We start from the raw sequence: 19,515 nt of genomic DNA, 5'->3' as shown, positions 1-19,515 counted from the left end.
ACCTGATCAGCAGTTGGCTCAGCCTCATAGTGCGCTGCTGAGAGCCTGAGTTGGCCATTCCCAACCCCTCTCCTGCCTAGCGTTCCAGAGAGCACTAGAGGGGCAGAGCAGAGAGTAATGATGGTGGCCAGTATGTGCAGGAGAGGAATGCACAGGGTATCACTGAAGGAAACATGTAAAGGAGGGGAGTGCTGAGGGTATGATGGCAGGCAGTATGTGTAGGAGAGGAGTGTGGAAGATATGATGGTGGAAGTATGTGCAGGAGAGGAATGTGAAGGGTATGACAATGATTAGTATGTACAGGAGAGCAGTGAGGAGGACATGGCAGCAGCAAATATGTGAAGGAGTGAAATGCAGAGGGTATGACAGTGGGCATTTTTTGAAGGAGCATAGTGCAAAGAGTACATTGGCAATTGGTATATGCAGGAAAGGAGTAATGGAGTATGACAGCAGGCATTATGTGCAAGAGATAAGTGCAGAGGGTACAAAGAAAAAATAAGAGTGAAAGTTTGTCAAAATTGTGTGGAACATATAATCAGCAATTTTGCTGTTAAATCAAGTTTTACAAAATTTGACACTTATTCCTAGCAGTGACTGGAAGGTTGTGAAGGTAGTGCTTTGCAGTGGTGATGACAAGGAGTACAGAATGGTGATAGCAATGATTGTGTCTGTTGTTATCTAAAAGCAGGGATAGGTGGTGTAGAGGCAGCAATACTGTATGGGAGTTATGGTGTGTATGTGTGTGTGTGTGATAAAGAATGGGGATTGGGTCAGGGGGAGGTGATGAAGTCTGATATGTGAGGAGTAGCCAGGAGCACTAAGAGCAGATGTTTGAGGTGGAGCCAGAAACATAGGATACCCAGAGGAGGTGTTCAGGGCAGCTGAGAAGGGGTTTTTGTGTGGGAAGGGAGTGTTGCAATGTGGTGAGCTGTGCTGAGAATGGGCATGCTGACCAGTGCCTGCAACTCTCTGGAGCTGGCTCGGGACCATAGGGGCATGTTGGTGGGATGTGCAGGGAGCCTGGGAGCACTGGTGGTGGGATTGGTGTGCAAGGGTCTTGGAAGACGAGGAAGGGCTTGTAAACCTGGTGGATGGGATTGAGGAGAGTGAACACAAAATAGCATGGGATTAGACAATAGATGAGAAAAGGTGTGGGATGTGAAGGCACCAACAGGTCAGACATACAGGAAGGAGAAGAAGTTGCTACTTGTGGCAGAATCACCCACTAGTAAAACAAAACTATGCTGACAAAACAAAATTGTAACTTGCTTGTACTGTATATTATTAACAGGAGTGTTGTGAATTACATACTTCTGTACAATAGAAAAGTGACACAGTACCCACTTGTTCCCTAAATAAACACTTAAGGAAATATAGAATAACGTATACCAGGGATCTATTTGTTATTTGCATATTTAGAAGCCCCCCAGGCTCTGCCCCACCCAGGTTGTTATATCCTTCCAGCAGAGGATGTTTTAATGATTTAAAAATCACTCATATTGTTAAAATGATAGGTCTATGATATTTCACAGACCAGTCACTAGCAAAGACAAATACATTTCTATGTTTTCAGAAATTGCCAGATTTCCAGTGAAAGGCAGGTCTCGGGGCTACCATAATCCAAGAGATGTAAACTCAAGTTTCAGACCTCCGCTATGTAAAAGAAACATGCAGGAGGAGGTCTCTTTGGCAGGCTTTGGAATTTGCTATCTCTTGACTATCAAGGGAATAAGGGAGGTGCTAGATAAGCCAATAGAGCAAGAAGAACCCACTTTACGTAAAGAATAGCTTATTGTGACATACCTTAGCTGTCTCACTACGCTTCCAGGCATCTGAGAAGCTTGAACTAACATTGGTTATGTTTTGAGATATCTGTCCATTCCCTTGAGATGCCCCTATAAGAAAAATATCAAATTAAAATTTTTACATGCATAATTACATAAAAAATGGTACAACATAATTAAAGGTTGGCATTTAAGAACTGTCCTGGGAGCCATGCTGTATATGAATCCTTTATTTTAAAAAAATCAGAAAACCAGTGGCATGTCAACTGCTATTACTGGTTCCTTGTGGTTTATAGGCTGAATATTGAATTTGCCCAGAAAAAAGATACTTCCATTGCGTAAAGGTTGCACTTATAGGCACATTTTTTTTTTCAAATTTGAGAAAAAAGGTTTGCTAAAAATGTTTGCGAGAACCTGCAGTTTTGAGACAACAAGATGCTGTAACAGAAGAGGATAATGACTATTTTAATTATGATATTACCTTTTTAAAGCTATTTTTTGCAGAATTGTATTTAGCTTTTCCTCATGTGTCAAGCAAGACCTCCCTCATATATTAGGTAAGCTCTGTGCACTTTGTATAAGGTAGGTGGAACAGTGTGGAAGATTTTGGTGTTGATTACAGTTATGACCTGAGGTGCTGATTAAAGACCTATCCAGTCCAAAGGAACTCTTCCACAAGGTAACCTCTTGGTTCTGCTGTTGTAATATTCAAAACCTGGGGGAAAGTTAAGTCTGGAACCCAGGAAAACAGCTAAATACATAGATGAAATACAGATAAGGGAGCTGTTTTACCTTCCAAAGGATTCATGCATTTGGCTACCCAGTACTGAAAGTTAAACAGCCCTGAAACAGCACAGCCCATGGCAGAGTAGGAGACCAGATTTTTCTCTGCTAAAGTAAAGTAACACTTACAGGTCTTGTCCATCCCCTAACCTGTTACCTGACAGTGACAGGAGAAGCAGCAGACTGTTGAGGTTTTTTCTGGTCACTCTGCTCTCTCCTCCTATGAGCATGTCTTTTTAGCATTAAAAAAAAAACATCTGATGTATTAATGGATGCAGAACTGCATACAGTAAATATCTTTTGTATCTCCCTGGAGTTCAGGTTTTAAAATTGACACTGCACAATCACGTTAGGTTTCACATTCTGATTTGCACTAGATATTCAACAGCTGTAAGAACTTTACCCCCTTGATATATATATATATATATATATATATATACGTATATTTATATATAGGAGGGGTGTTCAAGTCAAACTGGGACATTTAATGTGTCCTATTACTGATAGGCAGCGCACATGCCGCAGGCCAGTCCAGAGACCATTAATCAAGTCAACAGTGTTAGTGTGTGCATGGAACAAAGTGTGGTGATGAAGTTTCTTGTGCATGAAGGCGTAAAACCCGCTGATATCTACAGAAGACTTCAAGCACAGTACAGTGATGAGACGCTCAGCCGCAGTAAGTAATTCGAATGGTGTAAATGTTTCGTCCATCAGTAATGATCCTGGTCATGATGGTTCCCAGCTAACAGCAGTCATTCCTGTGAACATTCAGCGCACAGAACATCTGATCCTGGATAATCAACGCATAACGTAAAGAGACAAATCTTTCTGTGGGAATGGTGAACACAATGATGATGAAGTGAAGCCGGCTGTCCTAGGATAGTTCAGGCGTACTGACAAATCTTTCTATGCTGAAGCTTTACAGGCATTAGTTAAAGGATGAGTTCACCTTTTGGACAAAAATAATAAATGCACATTTTTTTGCAGGTACAAAAATGTGCATTTATTATTTTTGTCTACAGGAGCCTGGAAAGCATTGCACCAGAGATCAGTAGATCATTGATGCCATGCAGGTCTCCTGCAGACCTGTCAGAATATCTGCTTGCCGTGCGGAATGCACAAGCAAGCAAATGTTCTAACAGGAAGCTTCAATGAACTACCACAGTGCTCCACAGCGCCGTGGTAGTTCATTGAAAACTACAAGCCAACAGCCGCAAAGGCTGTTGGGACTTGCAGTTCATTCATTCATAGGGGTCCGTGAACAGGGGCGGACTGACAACTCATGGGGCCCCCGGGCAATAGGGGATCATGGGGCCTCTGTGTCCTTGCCCAAACTCAAAAAAGCCAATGAAAAAGGTACCAGGGGCATCTCATGGGGCCCCCCACTGACCCCAGGCCCTCGGGCAGTGCCCGAGTTTCCAAATGGTCAGTCCGCCACTGTCCATGAATGAACGACGTGGCTGTTTTCAAATCTGACAGATAGTACGGGGAAACTTCTCCCCGTATTATCTGTCAGAGGGAGGGGGGCGGTGTGCACAGCTGCAGCATTGGGAACATGTTATATGTTCCACCCTAAATATGGGCGGAACATGTAACATGTTCCCAAACGTGAACTGATCCTTTAAATGCTGGGATAAGTGTACAAATGTAGCAGGGGAATATTTTGAAAAATAAATGCAAATTCCACTCCTTGGCATTTGTTCTTTTATTATATAAACTCAAAATTCCCGATTTGACTTAAACGACCCATATATATATATATATATATATATATACAGTGTATATATATAACTTGACAGTGCTGGTAGCACAAGAGGGAGAGAGAATTCTTGTACCTGTTGTGCTTGGTGTCGAGGAACTGTTGAGTGAAGACCACCGAGAGGCCAGACCTGCTTTGTGGATGGCAGACTTGTAGTTGTCATACAAAGCCTTCCCATACTGTAAGAGCAAACAAGAAGACATTATGGCATTCTACTATTATACGAGTTAGATGATCCAATTGCAATAATCTGAATTTTAGTGTAGCTTGTGGAGAGCTTGGTCAGCTTGCCTATGACATACAACTTTGTAATCTGTGTATGATTTTAATTAAAATTTTTACAAAAACAAGCTTTTTTTAATTTGCTGACAGAACTGGCAACTGGTTACATGGCATAAATTTTAGCTGGGGAAGTTAAAAGGTGATGCACCCAGAGAGGTGAATATTGTACTATGGACATATGGTAGGTTGAACGTAGCTAAGAGCTCCATACCTTAAAGGATAAGTTCACCTTTTAGTAAAAAATAATAAATGCACATTTTTTGCAGGTAAAAAAATGTGCCCTTACTTTTTTTGTCTGCAGGAGCCTGTAATGCACTGCACCAGCGAACAGCAGACCACTGGTGCCATGTAGGTTTCCTGCAGATCTGTATATCTGTTTGCCCATATGGGATGTACGAGCAAGCAGACATACTGACAGGAAGAATGAATGAACTACCATGGCGCTCCACAGCGCTGTGGTAGCTCATTGAGGACTACAAGCTGTCTATGAATGAGTGACGCGGCCAGGCAGGTGAAGCCTCGCTCAGCCGTGTTTTTTAAAAATTTGACAGTCATACCTGTCCAAGCTGGGATCAGGGACCGGTCTAATGTTACTCCCTGAATATCGGTGTAACATGTAAAATGTTACAAAAGGTGAACTTATCCTTTAAAAAAAGCAAGACGCAAAGCACTAAGTTCAAAGTACAGCAAGCCACAACAACCAATCAGAATTCACATTACTGAAGTCACACCAGTTGCTTATAGTACTGCACTTTGTTATTTGTTCAGATTTTGTAATAGGTCTGCTCTGTTTGACTGTATACGTCCAAAAAATAAGTCACATAACTGCAAGAAGGCTGTCTTTCCGAAAGAAGGGCCCAATCACTGCATAGATCTCTTTTTTTACTTCTTAGTATTGGTAGATTCATCATATAAAATCATTTATATAAGGTATTCAGATTTTCAAAATGAAATCTGGGGACACCCTACTGAACACGCTCACTTTTACCCCACATCCACGAAATCACGCCCCCAGTTCCCGACTATGCTCAACATGCAGAAATCCATTCTTTCTAATTGTCCCTGTTCATGCTTGTAAGCTCAGTTGCCTTAGACTCAAAAAAGTACATGAGTTTTATTGGTCCCATAGACTTCAGTAGGAGTGCCTTCAAAAACATTTTTTGCCTCTTGGTTTTTTATATCAGTGAAAGACTGTTACAGTGATCATAGAGGCAAACAAGGAGACCTGTATATACAAGAGTGTGAACAACATAGTGTGCCTGTACTAATCGGGGTAGATTTACCAAAGACAAATAGACTGTGCATTTTTTTCCAGAGCTTAATCAATAAGATAAAGCTTCACTTTACAAAGAATACCCAATAACATAAAAGGTAAATAAAAAAACAGCATTTTTGCTTGAACATGATTGGATGATGGAAGTCAGCAGAGCTCCTCCTCATTTATAAAGCAACTACACCTGCAAAGTAGACAGTCTATTTGCCTTTATAAATTAACGCTACTATGTCCTTTAGGCTTAAAGCATATCTCCAGGCAAAATTTTATTTTATTTTTTTAAATGTTGGATAGACTGGGGAAAGCAGGGGTGTCAAATTGGCGGCCCTACAGCTGTCTTAAAACTACAAGTCCCATCATGCCTCTGCCTTTGGGATCATGCTAGTAACTGTCAGTCTTGCAATTCCTCATGGGACTTGTAGTTTGACAATAGCTGGAGGGCTGCCAGTTTGACACCCGTGTTTTAGACCCTTTGTCAAGTTTTAGTCTATATCCCTGCTGAGAATATTTATCACTATTTATTTTGGTGACCATTGTCACAGAGAAAGAAAGTGGGAGGAAATCCAAAATTTTAGAGTTGTCCCTAGAACAAGGGGTGAGTGGAACTCTTCCCATGGGGACACCTGTTCGGCGGACAACAATATCTTTTGCTTTGGGAAATTTCATCTCACTTTTAGTTGCCTCTCTGGGATAGAAAGTGAAAAGAAAACATTTCCCCAATAGTACACAGACAGTTAAAAAATTAACTTGGCAGGGGTTTAAAACTTTCACTACTCACTCCAAACCTGAAAAAAAAGTTTTGTCTATACATACACTGAGTGAAGATCTTGTAGGGTGTCCTAGTACACCTACAAGTGAAAGATGTTCTTTTTGCTTACCTTGGCAATCCTGATGCCAGTAACCCACTGGTGGAGAACCCACGGTTCATCACAGCACAGATACTTGATATATTGTGATTCCTTCTGAATTTGTGGATGCTGAAAAATAAAAATTAGTGGTGTCTTTTATTGATAAACCTTTACAGCCTTTAATATCTCCAAAGTATGCTTCCCAACCTTTCAGAATAAAAAAATCAGAGCACATTAAGCCTCCTCTTCTGGATACACCTGAACGCTGGCCCAAATTGATAATGTTTGAAACTGGAAAATTAGGACTAAATCAGCAATGACAGGATTTTTGGAAAGTATACATGTCTACTGTATTATCGTGTTGTCATCACTGGACATACCATGCGTCACATGACTAGGGAGCATAGATCACAACTGTGGCTGAGCAGAATTAATCTTGCCGTGCTGCTGTGCACGTGTGCTAAAAGGAGCAGCCTCACAGGAGAAGAGAAAAGACTGAGTTGATGTTATCAGTGTCATAATCAAACCAGCAGGGTGCAGGCAGAGAGCTCAGAGGGGTGTCACCCTTCTGGCTGTGTTGCCTGGCAGAGGTGTATGAATACCAAATGCAGCTAAATTCTATTAGATAAAACAGCTCACAGACCTGCATTTTATCCTTGTTTGTTTGGCTGTAGTTTTACTATAAGCTTAAGGGTCCTTTCCAGGGGCGTACTGACAACTCATAGGGCCCCGAGCAATAGGGGATCATGGGGCCCCTGTGTCCTTGCCCAAACTCAAAAAAGCCTATGAAAGAGGTACCAGGGGCATCTCATGGGGCCCCCTACTGACCACGGGCCCTTGGGCAGTGCCCGAGTTTCCAAATGGTCAGTCCTCCCCTGGTCCTTTCACAAGGGGAGGGGGGGGACTCCACAGGCGGATCCGCCTGCTCAGCGGGGGATCTGTCCATTGCTCCCCACTGAGCAGGCGGATGACAGGTCCGTGTCTGCTCCGCTTCTGCAGAGTGGACACAGACACAGCTAACTTTCCTCTATGGGCTATTGGATGTAAACAGACCGCCTGTCCATTTACATCCAACTGTCATCTAATCTGCTAGACAGATGGGGAACTGATCTTCATCTATCTGTTTTTATCGGATTGCCTGCAGGCAGATGTAAACAGACACATATCCATTTACATCCGCCGCTCCATAAAGGGCAATGGATGATACGATCGGGTCCGACCGAAAAATGGACAAATAGATCCAATCAGTCTGCCCATGTGAAAGGGGCCTAAACCTGAAGTTTAGCTATTAGACCAATGTAAGTATGTATGTGCCATACCCAGGGCCGTGGATAAGAGGGTACCACCTGTCCTCCTGTACGGGGCCCAGGTCAGCAGGGGGGCCGAGGCAGCTGGGTAAATAGGATGTAAGCATGGAAGGTGATTGACGGTGGGGGGGGGCAAATCCCCTTCTGCCCAGACCTCCTGTGTGCCCCTGCCCCCACAGTGCTGCCAGTTTCCATCCTCTCCTTCCCATTGGCGGCTGCAAGTACACAATAGGATCCTTAAGGATAGAGAGTGGGGAAAGGACGAGGTAAAAATGTCAAATTAACCAGCCCCTTCCTTTCCTGAATGAATAGGAGTGATTGGTACCGATCACTTACTGTGTTCATTCATAACCGTAGCCTAGTAAACTGTGTTTTTTTTTTTTTGGGAGGGGGGGCTGTCAGGTTGGCTGTATGGGGCCCCATGGTTTCTAACAGCAGCCCTGGCCATACCTGTGGAATCCCTGTGGAAGGTGGATATAATTGTAGTAGACACCACTACTGCAGTGATCTCCGCTAGCTTCCTGGTCCTGTTCAGAATGCCTGCCCTGCTGATTATTGAACACAGGAGGTCACTTGTTTGATATGGGCACTGTGACTGACCCAACGGGACAGGGGCTTTTTGAGGGGACTAGAGGCTAGCCCTCTAACTATTAATATGGCCCATGGAGAGAGCAGGTCACTCTATAACTAGAAAAGCTACAATTTCTGGGGAAATTCTGTGAAGTGTTCTTGCCTCCAGCAGTAGTCTACAATGTCAATGGGCGGTGTGAGTTGCAAACAAATGGTCATATTGTGAAAACTATCAGGACTATGGCTTAGCGGTGGACATTGTTAGTGGCAGCAGGGATAGCTGAACGTTTTGATATAAGATTTGTGTAGGTTGGCTTGAAAATGAGGGAGTGATGGCAGTTTAGAAATCACGTCCTGATTTTTCAGCTCACACTCTAGCTTTTGTCAGCTCACACTCTAGTTTTGAACATTCCGCCATTCATTCCTATGGGACCAATTTCACCACAAAAACGCTGATGTTTCGTGAACCATTTGGTGAAACGTTCCACAAAGTAATAGCACACCAATCGGGAACAATCCGCACGTTTCGGTATATTACTGTCTACGTAGTGTAAAAACTGTGGGAGGAGTTAGGGTGGTAAATTTGGCTATAATAATAAGAATATATATGTGAGATAACAGTAAGTGGTCTTGCAATGCAAGAACAGTTAATGATGGACAACAGCATGATGAACGCTGAGAGCGAGGCTTGGATTAATTCTCTGCATAAAGACAATAAATCTTCTCTTCTGGAGTGGATGAAAAGATGTAATATTAATCTTGTTCAGGTTAATGGTGAGAGGAAATATAGTGGACCTCATGCGGACTGCGTTGGAGAAGCTCCTCTATTTGGGACAGAAATATTTATCAACAATCTCTCAAGAAATCAATGAAGATAAAGTAATTACACTTTTCAGACTGTTGGAATATTGTATGAGTCTTGTCTTAAGATGGACAGTTTATACGAGTGAAATCAAACACTTGAAAGACAGCATGTGTAATGGACTTTGTTTATTCAAGAGTGGGTTTGTTGTCGGGCTGTCTGGGTGGGTTCCCTGATTAATCAAAGCATTGCCTGGGTGCCTGGCTGTTGATTAGCTTACTGCTAATTAGATCACTGGTAGCTGTTGGCTGCACTGTTGTGATTAAGCTCTTACCTAATCAGTGTGGGATTTTTATGTCAATGTGTAATATTTGTTTTATAATTCATGTAAGAGCTCGTTCACATTTGACTGTTTTACCAACGCTTGCCAAACGCCCCTATAGCGGTTGGCAAACGTTGGTCCGGCATTTGCAGAGCATTTTTTAACACTCGGCAAACGCCGCATGCGCGGTTTAGCGGTGGTTGCTAGGTGTTTGCCGAGCGTTAAAAACGCTCCGCAAACACCTATAAAGAAGTTTAAATGGTGTTAACTCCCTGCAAACGCCCCGCAACCGCGTCACAACCACGCTGCAAACGCCAGCCGGGCGTTTGTGGAGCAGCACCATAGACTAGAATAGGAGGCTTCAACGCCTCCTGACTCGACCAGAGGCATCTGTTTTGCCGTGACGCGACGCTAACGCTCCCGTTAGAACAGCACCATGTGCTGCAATGTGCAGAATTGTCGGAGGCGTTTGAGAAGCGGTAAAAACGCTTCCCAAACGCATCTCTACCGCCTGCACACAACACTAGTGTGAATGTAGCCTTAGGGCACTGCCCCTATTTCTGGATTGTATAAAAACCTGTGTTTTCTGTTCAATAAAGAGTTCCAGTTTGGCATCTAAGCTAGTCTTGTCTAGTCTTGGGTGCAATGCCCAGCTATAATACCTTGGTCCTGTGTCCCAGTGGCGAGGAAGCAGTTCTCTGACACCCAATCGGGGTGACAGGCGCTCCGTCACAGGCACCTTTCAGTGATCACTTTGCATTTTCCAAAGACTGCAAATCATTCTCTGATTGGAAGAGGTGAAGAGGCTGGGTGGTAACCTCAGAACTTTTTGCATTCGTTGAGAAAATGCAAAGTGTTCTCTGAATAGTGCCCATGCCGAGACCTCCTGTATTCACTAACTCAGAAGTTAGTGGCGATCACTGGATTAGCAGTGTCTTCCGCAGTGATTTCTAGCTTCCATAGGGATCCCACAGGTATGGCACATACATACCTACATTGCTTCAAGCTGGACCAATGCAACTGTGTAAAAATTGCCAAACCTAAACTTCAGCTTTAACATGCATGAGGAGAGGTTTGGAAATGATGTGAATGTAATGGATGCCATTGTTTCATAGTATCCCTTACAAGGAATGTGAATAATGGTTGTGTAAATTGTAACTGTTCGTCTGCTATTCTGTTAATCTGCTAATGAGAAGAGATGAAGAGATATAATGCCAGACTTCTGATTACATATAGTTTCCCTCTTCTGGTCTCACCACTCTGTCCTCTGTGATGTTCTTCATTTAGGGATCATACATTGATCTGTATAAATATAAAGTACTAAGAAAACTCTTAGGTGTGAACCTGGGGTTAGAGGAATGAGACACACCATTTATCACTGACAGGGGTGCTTACAATGATCAGCTTTTATTCATTGACGCAAAATCTTTATCCCAAAAGGAACAACACTGTTGCGGTAACTGCTTAAAAATTATTAGCTGTATTTTTCAATTCTGTTTGTTTAGTGTATCTAAACATGTTAGTCCATCTAACTATCCCCTCCTCCTCCTTTAACAATGCTGCTGTCCAAAGTTGTCTTTGTTGCTCCAGAGTGGTGTTACTTATGGAGAATTTTGGCTACAAACATTTCTCTTGATTTTCCAGGCACACACAATTTTAAGACTTGACATGTGTGGTATCTATTTATTCAAGGCAACCCCATATTTTGTATTTTACTAGAAAATTGGGAATAATATTGTGTTTGTTTTTTTTTTCCCCTGAAAATATATATTTATTAAATAGCTGCACAAACATTGTGTAACTTAAAAAATTTGCAAACAATATTTTATTCTCCAGGGTCTCTGCTTTCTCAAAATATATACTTGTTTTGGGGGTTAGAGTAAGGCAGATTTTAACGTGTGTAAAAAACTGAAAACGTATCCTGTTAAACAAATGGTTAAAAGAAGATTTTTTTTCACTAGACAAAGTCGTTATTGTTTATGGAATGATCTTTTGCATGAAAGCGATTGTCCAAAGATTTAATCACATGCCTGCTGAGAGCTTATGTCTGTGGGTGGCCTAACGCAGCAAATGTGTCATTAGAATTTCAGTTGGTGAAATCATTTGAATCGGATATTTACTCCCCTCTACCAGTAGATGGCAGGACATAGTCTGGAATTCCATATGTATCCTTCTGTACTCAGGAATGTTGTAGATAAAGGGATTGGATTAAATATTTCATAAATGAAATGACTATGTGAATGATGCTTGACTTTACAGTTTAATTAGAATTATGACAAACATATGTCAAATAGGAAGTTACATAGAGACTAATGGTAATCCACCGCACGTAATACACGGCAGCCATAAGTGAACGCAGATGGTTTTGTAGAAAACATATCATTTATTGTATAGCCAGGATGATCCACTATTCAAAATCTATTATGTTCTAAAGATAGTTAAGAAAATGTTACATGGGATGAACTGGAACTGAACTTAAAGAAGAACTCTGCTAACCACAGTTGGCCTCTGGAAGGGCCAACTGTCATTTTAGGAAAGCAATGCAGGTTACATGCATTAGGTCACCCCCCCCCCCACAGCATAACATAGTCTATGCCGCCCTCCTCGTGTGTCTTGGTAAATGGTTGATCAGATCCGATACACAATGAATGGGGCTGCCGTGTGCATGCTTATGTACAGTTGTCCTTTAACCCTTCCGCTGAACCTTTTTTGCAATTCCTGCATACATGCTTAAAAAAATCATTTTAGCCCTGAAGATTACATAACTCCGCCCCCCAAAACATTATATATTTTCTGAAAGCAGATACATTACAAAATAAAGTGGTAGTTCCATTTTGTATGTCACACAGTATTACTGCAAAGTTCTTGGAAACCTAAAATTTCAGTAAAAATACACTAAAGTTAATTTTCGGGCACACAAATGCAATAAATTAACCAATTTTTTTGAAAAAATATAAAAGGTGTGGTTGCATCAAGTAGATACCCAACATAAACCAAAATAAATATAACTCTAAATAAAATTCAGTGCTAAATTTGCGTGCGTTCGTGAAATGGTAACATATTTCAGTACCATATATTTTCCATAGGTAACACTTTAATGGCCCCCTATAGTTCATCAGTTTAGCGTTAGGGAGGAGGTCTGGTGCTAGAAATCTTGCTCTCACTCCGATGTATGCGGCGATATGCAACATGTGTATCGCAATCAGCGTTTTCATGCATAAGCACCCTGAAGCGTAAGTTCATATGTGCGTATGCGTGGAGATGGGGGGGGGGCTCAAAAATTTTTTTTGGGGGGGGATTTTATGTGTTTGGGTGTAACTTTAATTTGTTTATAATTACACATTTTTTTTTATTCACTTTTTTCCATCACATAGAGGACAAAAAGTCCCCTATGTGATGCTTTTTGGTGACAGGTTCTCTTTAATGAGACATCCAGTGTCTAAAAGACCCTGCATGTCTGCCCTGTGCTACAATGAATGCAATGCAATGCACATCGCACTGCACTACATTACTTCCCGGGTATGCTGGCTGGGGACACCAAGAGGTGGACTCGGATGTCGCTTTACAGGTCAGCAACAAGGAGGGGAGGAAAGCGGACATGAGACCCTCCTCTCTACCCATCGACACCCGCTGTGTTGGCCTTGGGCCCGCAGATGGGCAAGCAGACTCAGGATACATAGCGGGGGGGGCAAGCACAGAGGGGTGGGCCTTTAGGGGGGGTGGAAGCAATTGGGGGGCAGCATAGCATGAATAAGGTGATATAGTTATGGTGCTTTCCTCTGCTGTCCAATGTCCTTGGTTGGAGGGCCCTTGGTGACCTCACATACAATGCAGGATAGCTGGTCCTCCATCATACAGGATGATGTCAGAGAACTGTCACTGATGAGGTAGCAAAAGGAAGCAGCTTTGTACAGTAAATTGGAAGCTTGCAAGAGCAAAGACTAAGGAGTAAAGGCTGGTTCACAACACATGCAGTCCAGTGCATTTTTATTCTGCATCAAAAACGCATGGGCATTGTTTAATATGGATTCCAATGGCCCTAGTTCACACCAGTGCAGTGCGTTTCAGTGCAGTCAGCAAAAGTAGAACATATTGCATTTTTTCTGTATGAATGCATCTGGAATGCACATGTCCTCACATGAGATGAAAAAAAAGAGGGGAAAACCCCCAATGGAACACATCAAAAACACACATGCAAAAACGCATCTAGCATGCAGAAATTATGGTGTGAAAAGGCCCTAAAAAGGAAATGAATAAAGGATATCAGGTTATTCATCACCTCCTGGGCAAAATGAGCAGTTAACCCTTCAAATGCAGAGAGGAACCCACTTTAAGGTTAAAGTGGAACTCCCCCTCCTAACACCAATGATGACTAACGTATGTAAGAAAGATGTATGTACTTATCTGTTTTCAGGCCACTTCAGTCCGCTCACATGATATCCTCTGTGTCAGCCAGGGGCAGCTGCAGGGGAGTGGAGATAGTGCTCTAACAAAGGCTAGTAAAGCCTGGAGCCGTGATGCCACCAATAGGCTTCAATGGTACATTCTTTGTCGGGCGCTCCCTCCTCTCCCCTGCAGCAGCTAGCTGACACTGGGGAGCAGGATTATGTGACCGGACTAGAGCAGCCTGAAAATAGGTAAGTACTGTATATACTATACATCTTTATTACAGGTTAGTTAGCATAGGTGATCGGAGGGGGACGGGAGAGGTTTAAGGATAGGAGGAAGGGTACAGTTTTAAAGTGTTAACAAACCCTGCATTCACTATATCTGGTCTCCCACAGTACACAGAATATGAAAATGCAATTATTTTGGTAAATATAAATTGCTAAATATCTTTTCTCATCAGCAGTATATAGCAGTCTTGTGACTTCTATCAGTGTCTGGCCGAGCACATGTTAAAACGTTCCTAAATCCACAACAGTAAAATCAGTCTTTATATGCAGTAAAGCATGCTTGCTATACTCACTGTGGAACTTAAGGAGTTAATCCTCTAAATTGTGTAACAAGGATGTTAGATCCTGTGTTCTCTGATCCTCCCCTTCTTCCAGTGTCCCAGTGTCCAGAGTCTTATCTCCTGGTAAGACATATCATGTGGAGTCACTCTGCACATGCTCAGTTTGGTGTGTATTGATAGGTGGTTTTTTTTCTTGGTAGAGTGCATGTGATCAGCACAGGGCCAATCAGCACTGTCCAGACAGAGGTCAAGGGTTCAGCATTCTCCTACAGCAAAATGAAAACTCCTCCTACAAGCTTTAACCAGTGCTCTGCTGAACACTGATAGGCGTCACAAGACTGCTATATACTGCTGATGAGAAAAGGTATTTAGCAGTTTATATTTACTAAAATAATTGCATGCCCATGTTCTGTGTACTGTGGGAGACCAGATAGAGTGAATGAAGGGTCCTGCATTTAGTAACACTATAAAGCTTATAGGAGGAGTTTAATTCTCCCCTGATTTTCCTGTGAGGATCCCCATACCCTCTGTTTGGACAGTGCTGACTGGCCCTGTGCTGATCTCATGCACTCTCCCAAGAAAAAAATAAAACCTCTCTAACAATACACACCAAACTGAGCATGTGCAGCTTGCTTTCATGGTTCTGATCAATCAGCATATGGATTGGGGACTGTGGAAGAAGGGGAGGGTCAGAGAAGACAGGATCAAACAGCCTTTTTACATAATGCGGAGGGTTAACCCCTTAGGTTCCACAGTGAGTATAACAAGCATGCATTACTGCATATACAGACTGATTTCACTGTTGTGAGCTTAGTAACACTTTAAGAATTGGATGAAGCTGGCATTCCACTTTAAAGGTTTTTTTTCCCCGTAGTTCAGCTTTAAAGCGAAGCAGCACATAGACTGCATACCCACATTGAGGTAAAATGCTAAATTCTTATTTTTCAACTTGAATGCACTTTTATTGCAGAGCCTATTACATAAAGAGATCTAGACATTTTCAATATTACAACACATTCAGTGAGACGTAGACGAGAATTTTAGCCGTACCCTATATAAAATAAACCATACATCATTATCCAAATAAATCACTGAGTACCTAAAATTATTTAATAATCAGCATAATTAAAGGCAAACGGTTTCCTGCACTTTTCCTAACTGTGATGTTTATACACACAACATACCTTCAGGACAAAGCAGTGGTCCGTCGGAGCTTTGTATTTGACTTTATACTGCATGCCATAATAAACATTGACATTATCAAACTGTATAAAACAGGCCAGATCACGAGATGTCTGCAAAGGAAACACAAGGGAAAGACGAAGAGGATTATTGTGATTACAAAGTTTGGAATTTAGAGAAAGCGAGATATTTTTGTCCTTGTGGTCGAAATGTCTGAAAAAGGAACCTTCTTTGTTGCCAACAGCAACTAGTCAGCTTCCATGTTTCCAGGGCAGATTGGCAGATGGAAAGTAAAGAAAAGAAGCTCACAGTCATTCTTTCAGACAGTTTGGCAATCAGGCATTTCTAAAAAGGTCCTACGGTGATAATATAATATTTTTTACACATTTGTTTCCCCTGTGCTCAGGTGAGAAAACAGCAATTCTGAAATTGACTGCACAGGTTAAAGTGTATATACAAAATGTTGCACTGAGCCCTTTAACCTCACTAGCGGTCTGATTATGTCAGTATTTCTGTGCTCAAAGATGTACATTGTTTTCAATGGAAATAAGCTGTTTTTTTATTGTGGGCCTGTAATTCTTAGGAATAACTCACTGAAATCTGTCCGAACAAGAGTCTAGTAAACATCCCGGGTATGATGAAGTTTGAAACACGAAATCATAAATTATAATAAATAATCATAAAAAATAATAATATAATAATAATACATTTAATTCAATAATATAATCAAACCAAAACCACTGAAATTTGAAATAGAGCGCCAAGTTTGCACATCACTGAGCTAAGTCGCAGAATCGTTTTCAGTGTCTGATGACGAATTTCCCCACGAATCATTATCACTCAATTCTGCAAGTTGTTCTAATTTACTATCGCTGTTCTCTAGCTGGGCTAAAACCGATTTTGACCTAAAGGGATGCTTTTTAGACGCCATGGATGTTTCTCAGTTTCCAGACAGAAAGAACGGTAAAAATGCAGGCAGGGCACAGGACAAAGCACTCGGGACAAAATGTATGTGAAATGGTTTGATACAGGAATGTTATACTATGTGATTTTAGTGTATTGAGTGAATGTCGAATTTTTTAATTTTTTTGAATTTCCCGCCGGTTCCGTCCCCCGTCTGTCCCAACACTCGCAGGGAACAGAACCCGGAAGACGGATGCAGGCATCGGCCAGAGGAGATGGCCGGGGACGCTGCAGGGGGGACATCGCGGGAGCGCAGGACAAGGTAAGTGCTCAAGGGATGCCAGAACAACACTGCAGGGTAATCCCGAGTGTAGCTCGGGGTTACCGCTTCTGGTACTGAAAGTTAACCCCAAGCTACACTCAGGAATACCGCCAGGGGGGTTAAATCATATACTCATACATAAACTGTGCATATTCCACATAGGAAATAGAGAATAAACGTGACAAATAATTCATAAAGTGAAAATGTGAACATCACTTAGTGTTGAAAACAGCCAAACGTGAGAAATGTCCAATAACGGCTGGAACACGATGGGGATATACTAAAACTGGAGAGTGCAAAATCTGGTGCATAGAAACCAATCAGATTGCGGGTTTTATTTTCAAAGCTTAATTGAACAAGCTGAAGTTAGAAGCTGATTGGCCACCATGCACAGCTGCACCAGATTTTGCACCATGCAGTTTTAGTAAATAACTCCCAGTATGACTCTTGAATGGGATCCATTCCATGCTCCTCCACCAATACACACTGCCACTGCTTACCAGATAGTTTGTGGGAAGGTGCAGTTAGCAACTTTGACACTAGGTAGCTCTATGCCGGAATACTGTCTGGTACAACAGGTAGTGTCACTAGGTGTTAGGCTGTTTTACGACAGAGCCCTCCAACAAGTGATGTCAGGGGTGTCAGCACCCACATATAAGCTAGGTGGGGCATGGGAGCTAAACACCCCACAACGTGAGTATGTAACCAACACATGTAGGCCCTGGACCGGGCAGGAGGCCAGGAGGAGTGGACTCGTATGCAGGAGGATCCAGCTGTAGTCATTCCTTACAGCGTTGGGGGATACGCCAGATTGCAAAAGACTCTTTAGCCCAGGCTGGAGATCCCTGTGTGAGCCTGCTTCCCAGGAGAGTTCCCAGGAGAGATGTACTCAGCTAGGACGTGTCTACAGATAACACAGTCCCAGGGGCGGACTGACAACTCATGGGGCCCCCGGGCAATAGGGGATCATGGGGCCCCTGTGTCCTCGCCCACGCTCAAACCACACCCAAAAAAGCATATGAAAGGTACCAGGGGCATCTCATGGGGCCCCCTACTGACCCCAGGCCTTTGGGCAGTGCCCGAGTTCCCGAATGGTCAGTCCGCCCCTGCACAGTCCTGTGAGTACTGATTACCCTGGGCAGAGGAGAGACAGTAGGGAGATAACTGTTGAAGTGCTGTCACCTGTGACTACTGCAGACCTTCCACTATATGTGATTGACCATGTATGTCAAGTGACACCGGAATGTATGTCCTTGTGATGTGACTGTATTGACATTCCCTGAACAACACCAGTACAGTGCAGTGAATCTGTTTATTGTGTGACATTTCTTCTTTGGGATATAAAGGACTATGGTTGGGAATGTCATGACAAGGCCTATGGCAAGGAGCAAAGCACAAGATGGTGGAGGGTTCAGCTCCATAGAGTGTTCTTGCAGGGGTGGAGCTGGGGTAGGGCCTTCAGTTTGTACACCGATGTCAACCATGACATCCTTGTAACAAATTAGACCCCAAATATCAAGAGGTCTAGCAGCACATATGTGTACCAGGACACTGCCAGATAGAACAGCAAACAATGCAGAGGAAGAACAGAGATGCTTTATAGTGTTGTATGTAAAACATCCATGTTTATTAAAAAAGAAGAAAGGTACTCACAAATAAAATAGTAAGAACAGCATGTATTGCAGCTCCACTCAGCACAGCAGGCGTGCATCATAACAGCAGGCGTGCATCATGTGGATTATGCACAGTTTATATATGAGTATGTGATTTAAAGGAGACACCACAACTTTTGTTTTTAACCTTTTACCTTTATATATTTTTGTACTCAGATATTGGATGAGTACTGCTGTCAGTTTTTGCATTCATAATAATTTCCACTCAGCGCAGAATTGTTTTTATATTATATGAAGTTTATATAAACCCAACAATGAACTTCTCTTATCTGCTCCCCTTTGATCTGATTAATATACCTTTGAAATCTGTTCAAAAAGTGCAAAGAATACTGGTTGATCCTGCCAGAAATCTAGTGGGCTGATAACTTCCTGTCCTATCAGCCCAGCTCTGTGAGCTGCAGAATATTCCCCCCCCCCATGCTTTAATGATGAGGAGGGAGAAGTGTTTTGTAGTCACAATACACTTTCTGTCTTTTAGTGACCATACCCGATCAATGTGTGATTTGATCAAAATGATCAAAAACACAAGCAATTGATTATGTATCACTTCCTTTTCGAATGACTTAGATTCATTTACAGTCTTACTCAACCAAACTGAGTTGATTGGCCAGATCAGAATATTATCGATTGTTTCGCATGATTAGGTTATGAGATTACATGGTGCAAACAGAAATGCGATCGATAACTAAAGAACGTAACAATCATTTTTAATCCTTATGCTGCTAACATTAATAATTAGATTAGAAAG

The 19,515-nt window shown here is 42.3% G+C and overlaps 1 protein-coding gene across 1 annotated transcript in view; it reads right to left on the bottom strand.

The window, feature by feature from the left end:
* The window catches only part of APBB1IP (amyloid beta precursor protein binding family B member 1 interacting protein), a 153,525-nt gene that overhangs the window by 7,942 nt on the left and 126,068 nt on the right, over positions 1-19,515 (bottom strand). Inside the window, exons 10-13 of the mRNA XM_089693786.1 lie at positions 15,872-15,982; positions 6,760-6,858; positions 4,403-4,505; positions 1,804-1,895 (exon numbers count right to left, since the gene is read on the bottom strand). Of these exons, the coding sequence (XP_089549912.1) occupies positions 1,804-1,895; positions 4,403-4,505; positions 6,760-6,858; positions 15,872-15,982 (405 nt within the window). The remainder of the gene's footprint in view (positions 1-1,803; positions 1,896-4,402; positions 4,506-6,759; positions 6,859-15,871; positions 15,983-19,515) is intronic.

This window comes from Staurois parvus, unplaced genomic scaffold (genome assembly GCF_062004578.1).
Source record: "Staurois parvus isolate SC_StPar_1 unplaced genomic scaffold, SC_StPar_1.0 ptg000636l, whole genome shotgun sequence".
Classification (NCBI taxonomy): domain Eukaryota; kingdom Metazoa; phylum Chordata; class Amphibia; order Anura; family Ranidae; genus Staurois; species Staurois parvus.
The sequence above is the reverse complement of the archived record's forward strand: the minus strand, read 5'-3'. Positions and strand labels throughout refer to the sequence as shown.